At 43.0% G+C, this 23,237-nt stretch overlaps 1 protein-coding gene across 2 annotated transcripts in view; it reads right to left on the reverse strand.

The window, feature by feature from the left end:
* Positions 1–1,459: 1,459 nt before the first annotated feature.
* tnk2a (tyrosine kinase, non-receptor, 2a) overlaps positions 1,460–23,237 on the reverse strand; it is a 31,865-nt gene continuing 10,087 nt past the window's right edge. Inside the window, exons 9-18 of one of the 2 annotated variants that reach the window (XM_045702648.1) lie at positions 19,974–20,100; positions 19,756–19,902; positions 6,566–6,660; positions 4,647–4,841; positions 4,336–4,427; positions 4,185–4,229; positions 3,823–4,052; positions 3,533–3,733; positions 2,696–3,415; positions 1,460–2,221 (exon numbers count right to left, since the gene is read on the reverse strand). In XM_045702648.1, the coding sequence (XP_045558604.1) occupies positions 2,075–2,221; positions 2,696–3,415; positions 3,533–3,733; positions 3,823–4,052; positions 4,185–4,229; positions 4,336–4,427; positions 4,647–4,841; positions 6,566–6,660; positions 19,756–19,902; positions 19,974–20,100 (1,999 nt within the window). In that variant the 3' untranslated portion in view covers positions 1,460–2,074. The remainder of the gene's footprint in view (positions 2,222–2,695; positions 3,416–3,532; positions 3,734–3,822; positions 4,053–4,184; positions 4,230–4,335; positions 4,428–4,646; positions 4,842–6,565; positions 6,661–19,755; positions 19,903–19,973; positions 20,101–23,237) is intronic. The other variant, XM_045702647.1, reaches the window with a different exon arrangement.

Raw genomic sequence — 23,237 nt, forward strand, 5'->3', positions numbered from 1 at the left:
TAGAAAATTAAATACAGAAATATCTAATTTACATAAGTATTCACACCCCTAAGTAAATACATTAGAATCACCTTTGGCAGTGATTACAGCTGTGAGTCTTTCTGGGTAATTGTCTAAGAGCTTAGCACACCTGGATTGCACATTATTCCTTAAAAAATTCTTCAAGCTCTGTCAAGTTAGTTGTTGAGAGTGAAAAACACAGCAGCGTTGCAGTTCTTGACATGAACCGGTGCACCTGGCACCTACTACCATACCCGTATAAAGACACTTAAATAATTTGTCTTGCCCATTCACCCTCTGAATGACACACATACACAATACATGTCTCAATTGTCTCAAGGCTTAAAAAATCCTTCTTTATCCTGTCTACTCCCCTTCATCTACACTGATTGAAGTGGATTTAACAAGTGACATCAATAAGGGATCATAGATTTCACCTGGATTCACCAGGTCAGTGTATGTCATGGAAAGAGCAGGTGCTAATAATGTTTTGTACACTCAAGTGTATATTTGGCCTTGTGTTTTAGGTTATTGTCCTGCTGAAAGGTGAATTTGTCTCCCAGTGTCTTTTGGAAAGCAGGCTGAACCAGGTTTTCCTCTAGGATTTTGCCTGTGCTTAGCTTTATTCAAATCAAATCAAATTTGAATTGATCTTTTTAATCCTAAAAAAACTCTCTAGTCCTTGCCGATGACAAGCATACCCATAACATGATGCAGCCACCACCATGCTTGAAAATATGAAGAGTGGTACTCAGTGATATGTTGTGTTGGATTTGCCCCAAACATAACACTTTGTATTCAGGAAATAAAGTTAATTTCTTTGCCACATTTTTTCAGTTTTCCTTTAGTGCCTTATTGCAAACAGGATGGATGTTTTGGAATATTTTTATTCTGTACAGGCTTCCTTATTTTCACTCTGTCAATTAGGTTAGTATTGTGGAGTAACTACAATGTTGTTGATCCATCCTCAGTTTTCTCCTATCAGAGCCATTCAACTCTGCAACGGTTTTAAAGTCACCATTGGCCTCATGGTGAAATCCCTGAGAGGTTTCCTTCCTCTCCGGCAACTGAGTTAGGGAGGACACCAGTATCTTTGTAGTGACTGAGTGTATTGATACACCATCCAAAGTGTCATTAATAACTTCACCATGCTGAAACGGATATTCAATGTCTGCTTTTTTCTCTCCATCTACCAATAGCTGCCTTTCTTTGCAAGGCATTGGAGAACCTCCCTGGTCTTTGTGGTTGATTCTGTGTTTGAAATTCACTGTTCGACTGAGGGACTTTACAGATAATTGTCTGTGTGGGGTACAGAGATGATCATGTTAACCACTATTATTGAACACAGAGTGAGTCCATGCAACTTATTATGCGACTTGTTAAGCAAATACATTTTTCCTCCTGAACTTATTTAGGCATTCCATAACAAAGGGGTTGAATACTTATTGACTCGACACCTTTCAGCTTTTCATTTTTAATGAATTTGTAAAAAGTTCTGAAAACATAATTCCACTTTGACATTATGGGGTATTGTGTGTAGGCCAGTGACACAAAATCTCAGTTTACTCCATGTTCAATTCATGCTGTAACACAAACAAAGCGGGAAAAGGTCAAGGGGTGTGAATAGTTTCTGAAGGCACTGCATCTATACAATATAATAACTTAACTACTGAACATGCAGTATTGTGTTCGTCCAGTGTTTCCCTCCGTAGGACTCAACCAGGTCCTATAGTCTCCAGCAAGGGAACGTCTGTTCTGTGACCCCCCCCCCTCAGTGAGCTACTAGTCTCCAGCCTTAAATCTGTTGGCTTCACCTCATTGTCAGAGTTCTCTAGTATATAGGTGGCTGGTCTGCAGATAAAGGTCTGTAGTAATAGGTAAAGGTTTGTTGTTTCAGGTCTGTAGATAAAGGTCTGTAGTAATAGGTAAAGGTTTGTTGTTTCAGGTCTGTAGATAAAGGTCTGTAGTAATAGGTAAAGGTTTGTTGTTTCAGGTCTGTAGTTAAAGGTCTGTAGTAATAGGTAAAGGTTTGTTGTTTCAGGTCTGTAGTTTTTAGAACAGTAGGTCTGTAGGGTTAGTAGTCCTGGAGTCTGTCTCTGCCTACTTTTCCACAAGAGTCCAGTAGCATGGTGCTTGCCTGTTCTAGGTTCCACTGGCAACGCTCTAGAACCTCCTGGCACTCTGTTCTAGAACGCAGACCCAGCTGGAACAACTGTTCTACCTACAACAGAGAGATACAGATGTTAGAGAGAGAGGGAAAGACAGATGGTAGAGAGAATACAGATGTTAGAGAGAGGGAAAGACAGATGTTAGAGAGAATACAGATGTTAGAGAGAGAGGGAAAGACAGATGTTAGAGAGAATACAGATGTTAGAAAGAGAGGGAAAGACAGAGGTTAGAGAGAATACAGATGTTATAGAGAGAGAGAGAGGGAGGGAAAGACAGCTATTAGAGAGAATACAGATGTTATAGAGAGAGAGAGGGAGGGAAAGACAGATGTTAGAGAGAGTGTGTGTGTTTGTGTGCGTGTAAACACACACACACACACACACACACACACACACACACACACACACACACACACACACACACACACACACACACACACACACACACACACACACACGTTTAAGCATCTCATAGGTTCAGAAGTCTTGCACTTGAATGCAGCCTCATTGTTCTGAACATCTCTAACCTGAATGAGGCCGTTCTCCCGTTGCCTGCTGGGAGCTGTAGTTAAATGTTGAGTCCTGTGGTTGTTGTTGTTGTGGGAGGAGTTAGGCCTGGCCCCACTCCCACCTGGCTGCTGCTGCACCATGGGTCGGACGGTGGCCATTTTGGTGGCTCCATACCTCTCTAAGTAGACGGGGCGTTCAGAACTCTGAGAGTTGTCAATAAGTATTGACAGGCCACGCCCCTCAGAGAGGGGATCCAACGAGGAACTGGGGGGAGGGGCAGCCATAAGCATGGAGGAATAGAGGGAGGAGGAGGGAGGAGAGGAAGAGGGGGAGGAGATTAGAGAGCCGAGAGGACCAACAACCCCGTATAGTCCAGTCCTCTGACGAGGAGAGAAGGAGAGGGGAGGAGGGGGGAGACAAAGGGAGGAGGAGAGAGGGGAGACAGAGAGGGGAAGCACTAAAGGAAGAGGGGAGGAGGAGCGTGAGGAGGGCTGAGAGAAGGCGTGGTCTCTGGGAGGGATCTGAGGGGGCGTGTTTTCCCTCTCACATAGGGAAACGCGTTTGGAGGAGCGGAGCGGTGGGATGGGGGAGCGTGGAGGTAGCATGGGTCTGTCCTCATAGGAGGAAGAGGAGGGGGGAGGAAGGTAGATCTGTCTGTGAGGGGCCAGGGAGAGGGGGAGGGGGGAGGAGGGGAGGGAACGGCCGGCTGTCATGGGAACACGCAGCTTCACCATCACCTGCAGGTCAGCAGGAAGAGAGAAAAACAACGTTAAAACTCCAGTCTCAAATGACTAACATGTGGTGTGTGTGTGTGTGTGTGTGTGTGTGTGTGTGTGTGTGTGTGTGTGTCGTACCTCTCTCTGCAGCTCCTGGAACAGATCAGCTGACTGAGTTAAGCCCCTTCTCTCTGCATCAGTGTTGGGCGGAGCCAACATGCCCTCTGGTAATCCAGTGATAGATCGAACCTCCTGGTCTGCCAATTGACCCTCGGCCTCTGAGGCAACCTCGTCGTAGGCAGGAAGAGGGAGGGGCCAGTCCAGGATGGAAGGAAGGTCCTGGAGGGAGAGAAGAAGGTTATTTTGCCGTCTGAGTGTGTGTGTGTGTGTGTGTGTGTGTGTGTGTGTGTGTGTGTGTGTGTGTGTACCTGGAGTGTGTCCTGGTCAGGTATGCATGTCTCAGTGAGAGGGGAGGGCGTGGCCGAGCTGAAGCTGTCATCGGTGAAGTCGATGAGCGAGACTTCGCTTTTGGCCGACCTCACACCTGACCCCTCCCCCGGGCGGAGTTTAAGGCCTATAGCCGCGCCCAGCCTCTTCAGCCCCGACGAAGCACCTTCATATTCATCATCATCATCTAACACAGAGTCATAGAACGGCTCTACACACACACACACACACACACATACATACACACACACACACACACACACACACACACCATTATCATCAATCAGAGAGTCATAGACAGCTCAACATATACAGGTAAACACACTCAGCATGGGAGACGTACTCTTGATCAGGACAGCAGGCTGAGGAGGACGAGGAGGAGGCTTCTCTGAGAGACAAAAACAGAAAGAGGGAGAGACTATGAATGAATAAAAAGGTAGGAAGATATTTGTAAGGAGAGAATAAATGTGTGTTAGTTTGTGTAGTCTACTCACTCCTGGTGCGGCTGGGTAGTTTGGTGGGCCGGGCAGTGGAAGGATCCATTCCCATAACATCAGGGGGGTCCATGGGGTTTCCCAAGTACAGGCTGGGGAGGGGTAAAGACCAGGGACATAGTGGAGTTTAAACACGGTGTTAACACAGTACTTCAGGTGTATTTGGGGACTTTTCCATTGGTTTTATTGTGCCTGACAAGCTAAAGAGCAATAGCACTGCTAACAGGGCTATGCTTTACTCCAGTTGTCAGACACTGTACCTGCAGGTAACAGCCAGGTCTCTGTGTGTGTGTGTGTGTGTGTGTGTGTACCTGTCTATGCGGTCAGCGTGCCCCCAGCTCCTGTGTGGGTCAGTGTCTCCGTGTCCAGTGTGAATGAAGGAGTGTGTGAGTGGTCTGCTGATGTCTTGGGCCGACAGGCCGCTGACCGACGTGACCACGTGGCGAGGAAACTGTCCCACACGCAACGTCCTTCTGTTCTGACCTCTCCACCAATAGAGCTCTGCTCTGGAGACACACATGAACACACACGGATCTGATTCCCTATTGCACATTACAAATAAGGATATATGTTCTTCATATTAGATATCTATCTGCCTTTCTGAATGATGAATCATTCTTCTTACACATACCCACCCACTCACACACATACCTACGGTGAGGGAAAAAAGTATTTGATCCCCTGCTGATTTTGTACGTTTGCCCACTGACAAAGAAATGATCAGTCTATATAATCTATAATGCATGTCAAAAATGTTATAAATTGATTCGCATTTTAATGAGGGAATTAAGTATTTGACCCCCTCTCAATCAGAAAGATTTCTGGCTCCCAGGTGTCTTTTATACAGGTAACAAGCTGAGATTAGGAGCACACTCTTAAAGGGAGTGCTCCTAATCTCAGTTTGTTACCTGTATAAAAGACACCTGTCCACAGAAGCAATCAATCAATCAGATTCCAAACTCTCCACCATGGCCAAGACCAAAGAGCTCTCCAAGGATGTCAGGGACAAGATTGTAGACCTACACAAGGCTGGAATGGGCAACAAGACCATCGCCAAGCAGCTTGGTGACAAGGTGACAACAGTTGGTGCGATTATTCTCAAATGGAAGAAACACAAAAGAACTGTCAATCTCCCTCGGCCTGGGGCTGCATGCAAGATCTCACCTCGTGGAGTTGCAATGATCATGAGAACGGTGAGGAATCAGCCCAGAACTACACGGGAGGATCTTGTCAATGATCTCAAGGCAGCTGGGACCATAGTAACACCAAGAAAACAATTGGTAACACACTACGCCGTGAAGGACTGAAATCCTGCAGCGCCCGCAAGGTCCCCCTGCTCAAGAAAGCACATATACATGCCCGTCTGAAGTTTGCCAATGAACATCTGAATGATTCAGAGGACAACTGGTGAAAGTGTTGTGGTCAGATGAGACCGAAATGGAGCTCTCTGGCATCAACTCAACTCGCCGTGTTTGGAGGAGGAGGAATGCTGCCTATGACCCCAAGAACACCATCCCCACCGTCAAACACAGAGGTGGAAACATTATGCTTTGGGGGTGTTTTTCTGCTAAGGGGACAGGACAACTTCACCGCATCAAAGGGACGATGGACGGGGCCATGTACCGTCAAATCTTGGGTGAGAACCTCCTTCCCTCAGCCAGGACATTGAAAATGGGTCGTGGATGGGTATTCCAGCATGACAATGACACAAAACACACGGCCAAGGCAACAAAGGAGTGGCTCAAGAAGAAGCACATTAAGGTCCTGGAGTGGCCTAGCCAGTCTCCAGACCTTAATCCCATAGAAAATCTGTGGAGGGAGCTGAAGGTTCGAGTTGCCAAATGTCAGCCTCGAAACCTTAATGACTTGGAGAAGATCTGCAAAGAGGAGTGGGACAAAATCCCTCCTGAGATGTGTGCAAACCTGGTGGCCAACTACAAGAAACGTCTGACCTCTGTGATTGCCAACAAGGGTTTTGCCACCAAGTACTAAGTCATGTTTTGCAGTGGGGTCAAATACTTATTTCCCTCATTAAAATGCAAATCATTTTATAACATTTTTGACATGCGTTTTTCTGGATTTTTTTGTTGTTATTCTGTCTCTCACTGTTCAAATAAACCTACCATTAAAATTATAGACTGATAATTTCTTTGACAGAGGGCAAACATACAAAATCAGCAGGGGATCTAATACTTTTTCCCCCTCACTGTACACACACACACCCACTGACCTGCCCTCGATGACGGTGATGATGTCATTCATGTTGATCTGAAGTTTGTCTGGTTCTTCAAAGTCCTGCAGTGATCTCATGTCTGTAGGCATGGTCTACACACACACACACACACACACACACACACACACACACACACACACACACACACACACACACACACACACGATTATGACTACTAGGTGGAGAATGTCATGTGCAGTTTTCCCAGACACAGATTGATCCGAATCCTGGACTAAAAAGCATGATTCTACATGGAAGGATTCTACAGGACTAGGCTTAATCTGTGTCTGGGAAATCTGCCCCAAGATTTATAAAACCAACATACATTTTTCCTTTGCACCTGCAGTCTTGCAATCACTCGTGTACCTACACCGCTCTCTGCTGGACACTTGGTGAAACATGCATGAATGTGTATTCTAGTGATGCACGGTTCACCTGTTTCTTCACCCGCACCCACAATTGCCCGACTATATGTGATAGTGAAAATCTGAGGCCAGCACCCGACCCGCTAAAATAGAAAATGCTCTGTACAGTCAGAGATGGTGGAGTAATATTTTGACAGGCCTGTCTATAGATAGACCTATGTTTCTGCTTATAATTTCAGACATTTTGGTAGACTGTTTGTTAGTCAACTTGTCTACAATTAGATACATGCGGCTTCACTACTTGTTAGACATAGGAGGTGGTGAGTTTCAAGTTTGGGGAAGCAAATTACCAGAAAAATGCACCCTTACATCAACACATTCCATGCATCATCACATTCCATGCATCATCACATTCCATGCATCATCACATTTGCAGACTTATGCAAGCCTACTATTCCTAATGTGATAAGTAGATTGGATTGTCCTAATTTAGGCTAATAATATAACTCAATCATTGTTTGCCAAAAATGCATGTCTGAGCACGTAGTGGTGAAGAGTGACCTATGCTATAGGCAATATCAGAGACGTTTCTTCTCCTTTCTTTGCACAGGAAAAATGTGGCCTTTTGTAAACACAATTCATGCAACTCTACTACACTTTATATGACTGGACACAATCTTTTTTAATATAACAAAAATGACAGGGTAGTCTTCTCTGCGAACACTGACAAACAAATGAATAAAAGCGATGTTTTCTGATCTATTAAATCGGCTAACGAGAAGGGGAGACACAATTACAATATGATGTCCCTCTAACCTTGTCCGAACAAAAACCGTTTAAGAGGCACTGACCCAACAATGACAAAGAGTGAATATGCGCACCAGGGATACGGACAGTGCTCTCTGCTGGGGCCAATAAGATAGGCTATACCGTTCGCTCAATTCATTTGAGAATTTTGATAGGCCTAACTAAAAGACAGATGAGGGTTTTTTGTCTTCTCTTTACAGTAGTAGCCATTTGCTTTCCAAACTATGTTTCTGTATTTTGAAATAATGCCATATGCCTGGCTGTGCCTCTACTTTTCACTGACAGTCGCAACTCAACAAACATCTATTCGGTATTTGCTGCGCAGCCTACCCAAACTGCAGGCCCTTCCGATCCTTTTTGGCCAAATCATGATTTTTGGTGTAGTAGCCTATTTTGAATGATTTTATTTATTTTTGTAAGCTATAGACAGGAGTAGGATAATTAGGTTATAGAATGTCTTAAATCGATAGAATGAATACTTCAATCTAGTTTTCTCTCGCACAACAAGGTTTAAGGACCGGGGAGAAAATGCAATAATACTGATTATTGCAACATTTTCACAACATCAGTTTGACCGGTTTAAGGAAATTAAAAGCGGCGAAAACTACCTAACATGTTTCGGATAAGATTTCAGTTTGGTTTGGATGCCTATTTTATGTGGTTGAAATACTATCAGATTTTATGATGCTGATAAAGATAACACCTTTACACACAGTCCCTAACCACGCATTCATTCTCTCAAGATTTCTCCACTCCTGTTTTACATTTGATGTATCATTTTAGTGCAAGAAATGCTTAATTCTACAGGAGTTAATATTATATTATATTAGACTATGTGAGAGGTTATAGACCTACAGTCAGTCCAGATTTCAGGCTACTGTTCCATTTAACCCATCTGAACAGTAATTTCGAAGTCTCCGTCCTGTGACTGTAGAATTCGTATAGCGCCTCACAATCATCACACGTAACATAGTTAGCACTGCTATCATCCTCTTTTACCAATTCACCAAATCTTTCCCAAACGTTAGACTACTGTTCTGGCCCTCCTATTTATTTTCAACTCTCTATTTCGGAGCTTTTCTCTTATTGAATTAAACTCCAACATTGTCATTTTCACCTCAGTGGATCAACGTTAACCTTTTCTGGCCAAGTTCCCAAAAGCATTTGGCGATTGGCGTGTATTTGGCGCGCTACAGTTAGGCCCTAAAGCTTAGGCTGCACACTAACTCGCGATGAAAATAATGTAGCCTATAGATATGAATTGCACAAGAGTGAAACATTTATGTTTTTTTAACGCATTGTTTTCTCTTTATTCAACCTGCCCGCCAACAACCCGCCCTTCATCCACACAATATTTCATGACACTAAACTAGGGTGACCACATTTAAAATACCTAAATGCGGGACAACAGGATGATTTTGTGGGACATTCTCAGGACAGTGTAGCCTCCATAAAATTAAATAATTTGTCAGAACCCTCTATTAAAACCTCTCTGGGGTATGTGGGAGCGTCCCACTCGCCAACAGCCAGTGAAATAGCAGAGCGCCAAATTCAAAACAACAAAAATCTCATAATTCAAATTTCTCACACATACAAGTATTATACACCATTTTAAAGATTAACTTCTTGTTAATCCAACCACAGTGTCCGATTTCAAAAAGGCTTTACGGCGAAAGCATACCATTAAATTATGTTAGGACAGCACATAGACAAGAAAAACCACACAGCCATTTTCCAATCAAGGAGAGGCGTCACAAAAACCAGAAATACAGCTAAAATTAATCACTAACCTTTGATGATCTTCATCAGATGGCACTCATAGGACTTCATGTTACACAATACATGTATGTTTTGCTCGATAATGTTCATATTTATATCAACAACAAAAAAACATTTTACATTGGCATGTAATGTTCAGAAATGTTTTGCCTCCAAAACTTCCGGTGAATGAGCACATCAATTTACAGAAATACTCATCATAAACGTTGATAAAATATACAACTGTTATGCATAGAATTAAAGATACACTTCTCCTTAATGCAACCGCTGTGTCAGATTTCAAAAAAGCTTTACGGCGAAAGCACACTTTGCAATAATCTGAGTACAGCGCTCAGTCACCAAAACAAGATACCCGCCATGTTGTGGAGTCAACAAAAGTCAGAAATAGCATTATAAATATTCACTTACCTTTGATGATCTTCATCAGAATGCACTCCCAGGAATCCCAGTTCCACAATAAATGTTCGTTTTGTTTCGATAAAGTCCATATTTATGTCCAAATACCTCCTTTTTGTTCGCGCGTTCAGTTCACTATTCCAAATGCAGAAGGCGCATGCACAAGGCCAGACAAAAAGTCAAAAAAGTTGCATTACAGTTTGTAGAAACATGTCAAACTATGTATAGAATCAATCTTTAGGATGTTTTTATCATAAATCTTCAATAATATTCCAACCGGAAAAGGAACTCAGCTCGCTCTCACGGCCGTGCGCATGACTGAGCTCATGCCAATTTTCCAGACACCTGATTCCAATAGCTCTTATTCTCTCCCCATTCACAGTAGAAGCCTGAAACAATGTTCTAAAGACTGTTGACATCTAGTGGAAGCCTTAGGAAGTGCAATATGACCCCACAGACACTGTATATTGGATAGGCAATCACTTGAAAAACTACAAACCTCAGATTTCCCACTTCCTGGTTGGATTTTCTCAGGTTTTCGCCTGCCATATGAGTTCTGTTATACTCACAGACATCATTCAAACAGTTTTAGAAACTTCAGAGTGTTTTCTATCCAAATCTACTAATAATATGCATATCCTAGCTTCTGGGCCTGAGTAGCAGGCAGCTTACTCTGGGCACGCTTTTCATCCAGACGTGAAAATACTGCCCCCTACCCCAAACAAGTTAATCCCCTTCAACAACAAGTTAGTAGAGCCCTGCACGGGCATGAATTTTGAGTCCGAGCCCCAGTGGTGTGTATTCATGGATGCCAAGGGAAGACAGGCTTCCCCAAAACATTTACCAATAAAATAAAAAAATAAAATAATGTATATTTCATCTCTCTGTTTCATCAGTTTCCTTCAATTCGCAAGAGGCTGAATGTATCTCACCGGAGAAAGCATCCAAGCGAGCGAAACAGCATGTCTCTGTATGTGTCGCCCATCTATCTGATGCTGTCTGGTCAAAAAAAGTATGACATTGTTGCCGCCCGTAGCATTGAATGCAAGGGAACCCAGCGAGCATTTGGCCTCTCTTGATTAAAAAAAGTATAAATTAATAGCAAATCAGCGTTGAGCTAAACTGAGTGAGCTCAACTGTGAATGGTCCTGGCGCAACAACAAAAAGTGTCAAGGGAAACCTGTTTGGATTTGTCTTCACACCAATCACATTGAGAGCAAAACATAATTTACAGAAAAAACTTGAATTGTTGCATCTTGTTGTGTTGTTGTCCTCCGGTGGCTAGCTAGCTAGCTAAAATGGTCCCTTTCCTAAATGAGCCATGGATGGACATAGGGATTTGAACTTGTGGTTTTACCTAATTCTCCGTACTGGCCAATGATTATAATGGTGATTCTGACTCAACCATAAATTCATACATTGTGCCCCTGACCTGAGAGGATGGAAGCTGGCTAGCTGGCTCATCATTGCCCATGAAAGGAAGTTAGGCTAGTGAACAAGCATTTTAGCCAGGTAGCCTATGACCACAAAAACTAAAAACGTGCTGTATGACTGAGTCATAGACCATTTCCTCAACATGAAAGAGAAGATGATGGAATTGGTGTTTCTCTACAAGTAGGGTGTCAACATATATTTTCTACTTGAACACACACACACGCGCACACACACACACACACACACACACACACACACACACAAATCAGAACCATGGACAGCCAAATCATATTTAGCTTACTTTGATTGGACCAAATAATTTTTTTGTATCTTTTAGTTGTCACTGTATTAGACAAAGCAGAGGTGATTTGATGATGTTGAAGCTGAAATGGTGCTGGAATAGTGGAGGCAGCTCCTGTTTTCTTTGCGACTTGCGGTAACTCTCCGTAGTTCTAAATCAATAGTTGTTTAGTGGTCCGAAAATGCCAGAAACATTAACTTATTCGACTGTTTGTTACATGCAATGTGGTTTGTGGACTTCACTGGACAGCGCTTACTCTCTGGTTTTGTGATGAAAGTAAGGTGTGGTTGAATTTATTCTGCCACTGCGTCTTCTTATTGTCTCGGCCTTAGGCCTATATATCACGGTCGCACGGCATTTGAACTAACGGGTTACAGAGTAAACATTGCAATTAGGTTGTAATATGGCCATTTTTTTCTGGCTTGGCTTCCCCAGTGATTTCACCCACACACCGCTAATGCCGAGCCCTACCCATGCCCACAATGTTCAGGACCTACCCTACCCAGGCCCGACACTGCTCGAAACTCGAAATAACTTCCTCCATTAGTAAATCCATTAGCTGCTCCTCTGTCTGTCACGCATTCCCTACTCGCAGCTCGCTCTGCATGCACTCTGCTCGTGGCGTCTGAGAACATTTCGCTACACCAACAATAACATCTGTTAAACACCTGTATCTGACCAATAACATTTGATTTGAGAGTATCCAACGGCTCCGCTTGGCCTGCTCTGCTCAATGACGAGACATGAGAGAGCAGTGGACTTTTAGCTACTTTTCGTCACTCTAAACTCAGACAAAACTCAAGGAACATTATTATTTTCTGTGAAATAATCTCTCCTGTTTATATTTGATGAGGTTGAAGGACTTCTGACCATCTTATGATCTTAGTCAGATATAACTGTGCTGCGCATCAGAGCACGAACAAACGGCTCAGCTTCAAAATGTCAGTGATCAATTTAGTGAAACCTGAGCCCTGTCTGGACCCTAGTTATGGATCGAGCCCTGTCCATACCCTTTTTATTTTACTTGGCAAGTCAGTTAAGAACAAATTCTTATTTACAATGACGGCCTAGGAACAGTGGGTTAACTCGGGAACTCGATCTAACAACCTTTCGGTTACTGGCCCAACGCTCTAACCACTAGGCTACCTGCCGCCCTGAGTTACCCTAGTTATTGATGAAAAACAGGCCCTTCCTGCCCTAACCCAATGTAAAATGTCAGGGTTCGTCGGGCTCGGGTCGGGTAGCAGAGGTCTATAAATTAGGCATACCTACTTAATTTCAAAATAGGCCATCATCACTGTCCATCGTGAATGATAATTACTCACATTTTACCGGTGAAATATCCAAAAATCCATCTGCATGCCAATCATTTAACCACAATCAGTTTCATGTGAATATGCATTTATATTGTCTTCAATGACATTTCTTGTGAGCAGATTAGAGCAGATGGTGTTAATATACTACGCTGAAGTAAAATATAAAACGCAACATGTAAAGTGTTGGTCCCATGTTTCATGAGTTGAAATAAAAATCACAGATATTTACCAGACGCACAAAAAGCTTAATTTTTGTGCACAAATTTGTTTACATCTCTGTTGGTGAGCATTTCTCCTTTTCCAAAATAATCCATCCAAACTGATTAAATAGCATGACCATTACACAGGTACACCTTGTGCTCGGGACAATAAAATACCACTTTAAAATGTGCAGTTTAGTCACACAACACAATGCTACAGATGTCTCAAGTTTTGAGGGAGCGTGGAATGCCCACCACAGCTGTTGCCAGAGAACTGAATGTTAATTTATCTACCATAAGCTGCTGCCAACATTGTTTTAGAGAATTCGGCAGTACGTCGAACCGGCCTCACAACCACAAACCACGTGTAACCACGCCAGCCCCGGACCTTCACATCCGGCTTCTTCACCTACGGGATCATCTGAGGGGGGTTGGGGTGTGCTGAGGAGTATTTCTGTCTGTAATAAAGCCACTTCTGATTGGCTGGGCCTGGCTCCCCAGTGGTTGGGCCTGTCTGCCAAGTGGGTGGCCTATGCCCTCCAAGGCCCACCATGGCTGTCCAGTCATGTGAAAGCTATAGATTAGGGACAAATGAATGTATTTCAATTGACTGATTTCCTTTTATGAACTGTAACTCAGTTTATATTTTTGTTCAATATACAGTAAATAGCCTTCCTGTATTTTGTTTCATTCTAAGCATATTTCTGCCTAGTGGCGCAATCTGTTGAGTTTTGCCAGCATGATCATTTCTGTTTTAAGCTAACCATTCCTAAAATCTCATAAGAAAATAAATTACTAATGTGGTGTTCTTGGTATAACAGTAATGGTATAGGCTACTATGCTATTATATTTGGGTCTGTAATGTAATATACTAATTAATCATTATGTGATCTTGCAAGACATTGATTCAGGTTTGATCTAATCTAACTTTACTAAATGAGCACCATAGTGCGAACTGGCAGAGCAACGCTCTGGTGCGTTCCGGCAGCATTACACCGCTGCAGTCCACTGCACCCAACAGGAAAATTGAAGCGCACCTAGTCTACTCTTTGGCCTCACGCAAAATGTGGTGATTCAGAAACTAGAGACCACATGTGTGGCTGTTTTATGAACACTTTGGAATATTTGGCCAAGAAAACATTTCTGGTTGGTCTCAGGGATCGTAAAACAGTGGTCTGCTACTGCTAAAGGAGCCTTTTGTTCAAACGGAATTGAGTGAAGTAGCAGAAAGTATGTTGAATGAGCAACTAATGAGCATGGAGAGCCTCACAAGTTTGACGAAATTACCTGATATCTTTTAGTTTAATACTACTTTGTAGCTCCTCGTCTGAAGCAGGATTTTGGTTAGTAGTTAGGCCTAACTCACTGTAGAGCCTCTAGCCCTGCTCATTATACCTTATCCAACCTCTCAGTTCCTCCACCCACACATGCTATGACATCTTCTGGTTTCAATGCTGTTTCTAGAGACAATATCTCTCTCATCATCACTAAATGCCTAGGTTTACCTCCACTGTACTCACATCCAACCATACCTGTCTGTACATTATACCATGAAGCTATTTTATCGCCCCCAGAAACCTGCTCCTTTTTCTCTCTATTCCGGACGTCACAGACGACCAATTCTTATAGCTTTTAGCCGTACCCTTATCCTCATACTTCTCTGCTCCTCTGGTGATGTAGAGGTGAATCCAGGCCCTGCAGTGCCTGGCTCCACTCCTACTCCCCAGGCGCTCTCATTTGATGACTTCTGTAACCGTAATAGCCTTGGTTTCATGCATGTTAACATTAGAAGCCTCCTCCCTAAGTTTGTTTTATTCACTGCTTTAGCAGTGATGTCCTAGCCGTGTCTGAATCCTGGCTTAGGAAGTCCACCAAAAACTCTGAAATCTTCATCCCTAACTACAACGTTTTCAGACAAGATAGAACGGCCAAAGGGGGCGGTGTTGCAATCTACTGCAGAGATAGCCTGCAGAGTTCTGTCCTACTATCCAGGTCTGTACCCAAACAATTCTCTAAAAACAAGTCTCTCACCGTTGCCGCCTGCTATAGACCACCCTCGGCCCCCAGCTGTGCTCTGGACACCATATGTGAACTGATTGCCCCCCATCTATCTTCAGAGCTCGTGCTACAAGGTGACCTGAACTGGGACATGCTTAACACCCCAGCCATCCTACAATCCAAGCTTGACGCCCTCAATTACACACAAATTATTAATGAACCCACCAGATACAACACTGGTACCCTCATAGATATCATCCTAACCAATTTGCCCTCTAAATACACCTCGGCTGTATTCAACCAAGATCTCAGCGATCACTGCCTCATTGCCTGCATCCGTAATGGGTCTACGGTCAAACGACCTCCACTTATCACTGTCAAACGCTCCCTGAAATATTTCAGCGAGCAAGCCTTTCTAAATCGACCTTGCCCTGGTATCCTGGAAGGATATTGACCTCATCCCATCAGTAGAGGATGCCTGGTTATTTTTTTTAAATGCCTTTCTCACCATCTTAAATAAGCATGCCCCATTCAAGAAATGTAGAACCAGGAACAGATATAGCCCTTGGTTCTCCCCAGACCTGACTGCCCTTAACCAACACAAAAACATCCTATGGCGTTCTGCATTAGCATCAAACAGCCCCCGTGATATGCAACTTTTCAGGGAAGTTAGAAACCAATATACACAGGCAGTTAGAAAAGCTAAGGCTAGCTTTTTCAAGCAGAAATTTGCTTCCTGCAACACAAATTCTAAAAAATTCTGGGACATTGTAAAGTCCATGGAGAATAAGAACACCTCCTCCCAACTGCCCACTGCACTGAGGATAGGAAACTCTGTCACCACCGATAAACCCACTATAATTGAGAAATTCAATAAGCATTTTTCTACAGCTGGCCATGCTTTCCACCTGGCTACCCCTACTGCAGTCAACAGCACTGCACGCCCCACAGCTACTCGCCCAAGCCTTCCCCATTTCTCCTTCTCCCAAATCCTGATGTTCTGAAAGAGCTGCAAAATCTGGACCCCTACAAATCAGCCGGGCTAGACAATCTGGATCCTTTCTTTCTAAAATTATCTGCCGAAATTATTGCAACCCCTATTACCAGCTTGTTCAACCTCTCTTTCGTGTCGTCTGAGATTCCCATAGATTGGAAAGCAGCTGCTGTCATCCCCCTCTTCAAAGGAGGGGACACTCTTGACCCAAATTGCTATAGACCTATATCCATCCTACCCTGCCTTTCTAAGGTCTTCGAAAGCCAAGTCAACAAACAGATTACCGACCATTTCGAATCCCACCGCACCTTCTCCGCTATGCAATCTGGTTTCAGAGCAGGTCATGGGTGCACCTCAGCCACGCTCAAGGTCCTAAACGATATCGTAACCGCCATCGATAAGAAACAATACTGTGCTGCCGTTTTCATTGACCTGGCCAAAGCTTTCGACTCTGTCAATCACCACATCCTCATCGGCAGGCTCAATAGCCTTGGTTTCTCTAATGATTGCATCGCCTAGTTCACCAACTACTTCTCTGATAGAGTTCAGTGTGTCAAATCGGAGGGCCTGTTGTCCGGACCTCTGGCAGTCTCTATGGGGGTGCCACAGGGTTCAATTCTTGGGCCAACTCTTTTCTCTGTATACATCAATGATGTCGCTCTTGCTGCTGGTGAGTCTCTGATCCACCTCTACGCAGACGACACCATTCTGTATACTTCTGGCCCTTCTTTGGACACTGTGTTAACAACCATCCAGACGAGCTTCAATGCCATACAACTCTCCTTCTGTGGCCTCCAACTGCTCCTAAATACAAGTAAAACTAAATGCATGCTCTTCAACCGATCGCTGCCTGCACCTGCCCGCCTGTCCTGCATCACTACTCTGGACGGTTCTGACTTAGAATATGTGGACAACTACAAATACCTAGGTGTCTGGTTAGACTGTAAACTCTCCTTCCAGACTCACATCAAACATCTCCAATCCAAAGTTAAATCAAGAATTGGCTTCCTATTTCGAAACAAAGCATCCTTCACTCATGCTGCCAAACATACCCTCGTAAAACTGACCATCCTACCGATCCTTGACTTTGGCGTTGTCATTTACAAAATAGCCTCCAATACCCTACTCAACAAACTGGACGCAGTCTATCACAGTGCCATCCGTTTTGTCACCAAAGCCCCATATACTACCCACCACTGCGACCTGTACGCTCTCGTTGGCTGGCCTTCGCTTCATAATCGTCGCCAAACCCACTGGCTCCAGGTCATCTACAAGACCCTGCTAGGTAAAGTCCCCCCTTATCTCCGCTCACAGGTCACCATAGCAGCACCCACCTGTAGCACGCGCTCCAGCTGGTATATCTCTCTGGTCACCCCCAAAGCCAATTCCTCCTTTGGCCGTCTCTCTTTCCAGTTCTCTGCTGCCAATGACTGGAACGAACTACAAAAATCTCTGAAACTGGAAACACATCTCCCTCACTAGCCTTAAGCACCAGCTGTCAGAGCAGCTCACAGATCACTGCACCTGTACATAGCCCATCTATAATTTAGCCCAAACAACTACCTCTTCCCCTACTGTATTTATTTATTTTATTTTGTTCCTTTGCACCCCATTATCTCTATTTCTACTTTGCACTTTCTTCTACTACAAATCTACCATTCCAGTGTTTTACTTGCTATATTGTATTTACTTTGCCACCATGGACTTTTTTTGCCTTTACCTCCCTTATCTCACCTCATTTGCTCACATTGTACATAGACTTATTTTTCTACTGTATTATTGACTGTATATTTGTTTTACTCCATGTGTAACTCTGCGTTGTTGTATGTTGTCGAACTGCTTTGCTTTATCTTGGCCAGGTCACAATTGTAAATGAGAACTTGTTCTCAACTTGCCTACCTGGTTAAATAAAAGTGAAATAAATAAAAAATTAAAAAAAACTGTTCTCTCCAAGTTTAGCTGGAATTTAGCCCAAAAGGATTTGAGAAACATGACTGGTTGACGATAAGCCAATGATATTGGTCTATGTCTCCGTCTTGCGCTGCGCAGAATATCAGATCTCAACAAAGATTTGAGAAGTGTTTAAAATCACCGGTACCACATCCTTATGACATATGCAGTATATGGACATATACAGTACCAGTCAAAACGTTTGGACACACCTACTCATTCAAGTATTTTTGTTGTTGTTGTTGTTTTTACTATTTTCTACATTGTCGAAAATAACACATATGGAATCATGTAGTAACCAAACGTGTTAAACAAATCAAAATATAGTTTATATTTTAGATTCTTCAAACAGCCACCCTTTGCCTTGATGACAGCTTTGCACACTCTTGGCATTCTCTCAACCAGCTTCATGAGGTAGTCACCTGAAATGGATTTCAATTAACAGATATGCCTTGTTAAAAGTTCATTTGTGGAATTTCTTTCGTTTTTAATGCGTTTGAGCCAATCACTTTTGCTGTAACATGGTAGGGGTGGTATACAGAAGACAGCTAAATGATTCCATATGTTATTTTATAGTTTTGACGTCTTCACTATTATTCTACAATGTAGATAATAGTGAAAATAAAGAAAAACCCTTGAATGAGTAGGTGTGTCCAAACGTTTCACTGGTACTGTATACATACACTACCGTTCAAAAGTTTGGGGTCACTTAGAAATGTCCATGTTTTTGAAAGAAAAGCACATTTTTTGTCCATTAAAATAAGATCAAATTGATCAGAAATACAGTGTAGACATTGTTAATGTTGTAAATGACTATTGTAGCTGGAAACGGCAGATTTTTTATGGAATATCTACATAGGCATACAGAGGACCATTATCAGCAACCATCACTCCTGTGTTCCAATGGCACGTTGTGTTAGTTAATCCAAGTTTATCATTTTAAAAAGCTAATTGATCATGAGAAAGCCCTTTTGCAATTAGGTTCGCATAGCTTAAAACTGTTGTTCTGATTAAAGAAGAAATAAAACTGTCCTTCTTTAGACTAGTTGAGTATCTGGAGCGTCAGCATTTCTGGGTTCGATTACAGGCTCAAAATGGCCAGAAACAAATAACTTTCTTCTGAAACTCGTCAGTCTATTCTTGTTCTGAGAAATGAAGGCTATTCCATGCGAGAAATTGCCAAGAAACTGAAGATCTGTAGATATTCCATTAAAAAAAATCAGCCATTTCCAGCTACAATAGTCATTTACAACATTAACAATGTCTACACTGTATTTCTGATCAATTTGATGTTATTTTAATGGACAAAAATTAGCTTTTCTTTCAAAAACAAGGACATTTCTAAGTGACCCCAAACTTTTGAACGGTAGTGTATATGTATGTATATATATACAATTTTTTTTTAAAATCATAAGCGCAACGTGACTGCAAGTAACAGGTTGGAATGTGACTGAAATACATTACAAATCAACTGTATTTTCTAAAATACGGGACAAGATTGTTTTGTTGTAGGACAAAGGGCCAAAATATGAGACTGTCCCGCACAATCCGGGAGATGTGGTCACCCAACCCTAAACCTGCCTACCCGCACTGCGGATATAACTGTGGGTTATAGGTCAACCTGCGCATCTCTAGTCTGGTCCCTACCTCCAATAGAAAGTCTCTGAGGGCGGTGAATGTTGGTCTGTCATCAGGCTGAGGGCTCCAGGTCTGCAGCATCACGTTGTAAACATCCTGGGGACAGTCTTCTGGCTTCACCAGCCTCTCCCCCTCCACATCCACCTTATGGAGAATCTGCACACACAAACTTATCAAGCACTGCCGACAGACACATTGTGTGTGTATGTGTGTGTCTGTGTGTGTACCTGGCTGCCGTTGAGTCCTAGCCATGGCTCCTGTCCGTGTGTAAACATCTCCCACAGAGTGACTCCAAACATCCAAGTGTCTGAAGCATGAGAGAAACTTCTGCTCCTCAATGACTCTGGAGCACACCTAGAGAGAGAGAGATGGGGAGAGAGAGAGAGAGAGAGAGAGATGGAGGGAGAGAGAGAGAGAGAGAGGAGAGAGAGAGAGAGAGAGAGAGATGGAGAGAGAGAGAGAGAGAGAGATGGAGGGAGAGAGAGAGATGGAGAGAGAGAGAGATGTAGAGAGAGAGAAAAAGACAGAGACAAAGAGAGAGACAATGAGAGAGAGAGTTAGACAATGAGAGAGAGAGAGAGAGAGAGAGAGACAAAGAGAGAGACAGAGAGAGACAATGAGAGAGACAAAGAGAGAGACGAGAGAGAGAGAGAGAGAGAGAGATACAATGAGAGAGAGAGAGAGAGTTAGACAATGAGAGAGAGAGAGAGAGAGAGACAAAGAGAGAGACAATGAGAGAGTTAGACAATGAGAGAGACAATGAGAGAGAGAGAGATAATGAGAGAGAGAGAGAGAGACAAAGAGAGAGACAATGAGAGAGACAAAGAGAGAGACAAAGAGAGAGAGACAATGAGAGAGACAATGAGAGAGAGAGAGAGAGAGAGAGAGACAAAGAGAGAGACAATGAGAGAGAGTTAGACAATGAGAGAGAGAGAGAGAGAGAGACAAAGAGAGAGACAAAGAGAGAGACAAAGAGAGAGACAATGAGAGAGAGAGAGACAAAGAGAGAGAGAGACAATGAGAGAGTTAGACAATGAGAGAGACAATGAGAGAGAGAGAGAGTTAGACAATGAGAGAGAGAGAGAGTTAGACAATGAGAGAGAGAGAGAGAGACAAAGAGAGAGACAATGAGAGAGTTAGTTAATGAGAGAGACAATGAGAGAGAGAGAGTTAGACAATGAGAGAGAGAGAGAGAGAGAGAGAGACAAAGAGAGAGACAATGAGAGAGAGAGAGTTAGACAATGAGAGAGAGAGAGCGTTAGACAATGAGAGCGTTAGACAATGAGAGAGTTAGACCATGAGAGAGTTAGACCATGAGACAATGAGAGAGTTAGACAATGAGACAATGAGAGAGTTAGACAATGAGAGAGTTAGACAATGAGACAATGAGAGAGTTTGACAATGAGACAATGAGAGAGTTAGACAATGAGAGAGAGAGAGAGAGACAAAGAGAGAGACAATGAGAGAGTTAGTTAATGAGAGAGACAATGAGAGAGAGAGAGTTAGACAATGAGAGAGAGAGAGAGAGAGAGAGACAAAGAGAGAGACAATGAGAGAGAGAGAGTTAGACAATGAGAGAGAGAGAGCGTTAGACAATGAGAGCGTTAGACAATGAGAGAGTTAGACCATGAGAGAGTTAGACCATGAGACAATGAGAGAGTTAGACAATGAGACAATGAGAGAGTTAGACAATGAGAGAGTTAGACAATGAGACAATGAGAGAGTTTGACAATGAGACAATGAGAGAGTTAGACAATGAGAGAGAGAGAGAGAGTTAGACAATGAGAGAGTTAGACAATGAGAGAGACAATGAGAGAGAGAAAGTTAGACAATGAGGGAGAGAGAGAGAGACAATGAGAGATAGAGATAATGAGAGAGAGAGACAATGAGAGAGACAATCAGAGAGAGAGACAATGAGAAAGAGAGAGAGATAATGAGAGCGAGAGAGAGAGAGAGTTAGACAATGAGAGAGAGAGAGAGAGAGAGAGAGAGAGTTAGACAATGAGAGAGAGAGACAAAGAGAGAGACAATGAGAGAGTTAGACAATGAGAGAGACAATGAGAGAGAGAGAGAGTTAGACAATGAGAGAGAGAGAGAGAGACAAAGAGAGAGACAAAGAGAGAGACAATGAGAGAGACAAAGAGAGAGACAAAGAGAGAGACAATGAGAGAGAGAGAGACAATGAGAGAGACAATGAGAGAGAGAGAGAGAGAGAGAGACAATGAGAGAGACAATGAGAGAGAGAGAGAGAGAGAGAGAGAGACAAAGAGAGAGACAATGAGAGAGTTAGACAATGAGAGAGACAATGAGAGAGAGTTAGACAATGAGAGAGAGAGAGAGAGAGAGACAAAGAGAGAGACAAAGAGAGAGACAATGAGAGAGACAAAGAGAGAGAGAGAGACAAAGAGAGAGAGACAATGAGAGAGTTAGACAATGAGAGAGACAATGAGAGAGAGAGTTAGATAATGAGAGAGAGAGAGAGTTAGACAATGAGAGAGAGAGAGAGACAAAGAGAGAGACAATGAGAGAGTTAGTTAATGAGAGAGACAATGAGAGAGAGAGAGTTAGACAATGAGAGAGAGAGAGAGAGAGACAAAGAGAGAGACAATGAGAGAGAGAGAGTTAGACAATGAGAGAGAGAGAGCGTTAGACAATGAGAGCGTTAGACAATGAGAGAGTTAGACCATGAGAGAGTTAGACCATGAGACAATGAGAGTTAGACAATGAGACAATGAGAGAGTTAGACAATGAGAGAGTTAGACAATGAGACAATGAGAGAGTTTGACAATGAGACAATGAGAGAGTTAGACAATGAGAGAGAGAGAGAGACAGTTAGACAATGAGAGAGAGAGAGAGAGTTAGACAATGAGAGAGTTAGACAATGAGAGAGACAATGAGAGAGAGAAAGTTAGACAATGAGGGAGAGAGAGAGAGACAATGAGAGATAGAGATAATGAGAGAGAGAGACAATGAGAGAGACAATCAGAGAGAGAGACAATGAGAAAGAGAGAGAGATAATGAGAGCGAGAGAGAGAGAGAGTTAGACAATGAGAGAGAGAGAGAGAGAGAGAGAGAGTTAGACAATGAGAGAGAGAGACAAAGAGAGAGACAATGAGAGAGTTAGACAATGAGAGAGACAATGAGAGAGAGAGAGAGTTAGACAATGAGAGAGAGAGAGAGAGACAAAGAGAGAGACAAAGAGAGAGACAATGAGAGAGACAAAGAGAGAGACAAAGAGAGAGACAATGAGAGAGAGAGAGAGACAATGAGAGAGACAATGAGAGAGAGAGAGAGAGAGAGAGAGAGACAATGAGAGAGACAATGAGAGAGAGAGAGAGAGAGAGAGACAAAGAGAGAGACAATGAGAGAGTTAGACAATGAGAGAGACAATGAGAGAGAGTTAGACAATGAGAGAGAGAGAGAGAGAGAGAGTTAGACAATGAGAGAGAGAGAGAGAGACAAAGAGAGAGACAATGAGAGAGAGAGTTAGA

Source organism: Salmo salar, chromosome ssa19, assembly GCF_905237065.1.
Source record: "Salmo salar chromosome ssa19, Ssal_v3.1, whole genome shotgun sequence".
NCBI lineage: Eukaryota > Metazoa > Chordata > Actinopteri > Salmoniformes > Salmonidae > Salmo > Salmo salar.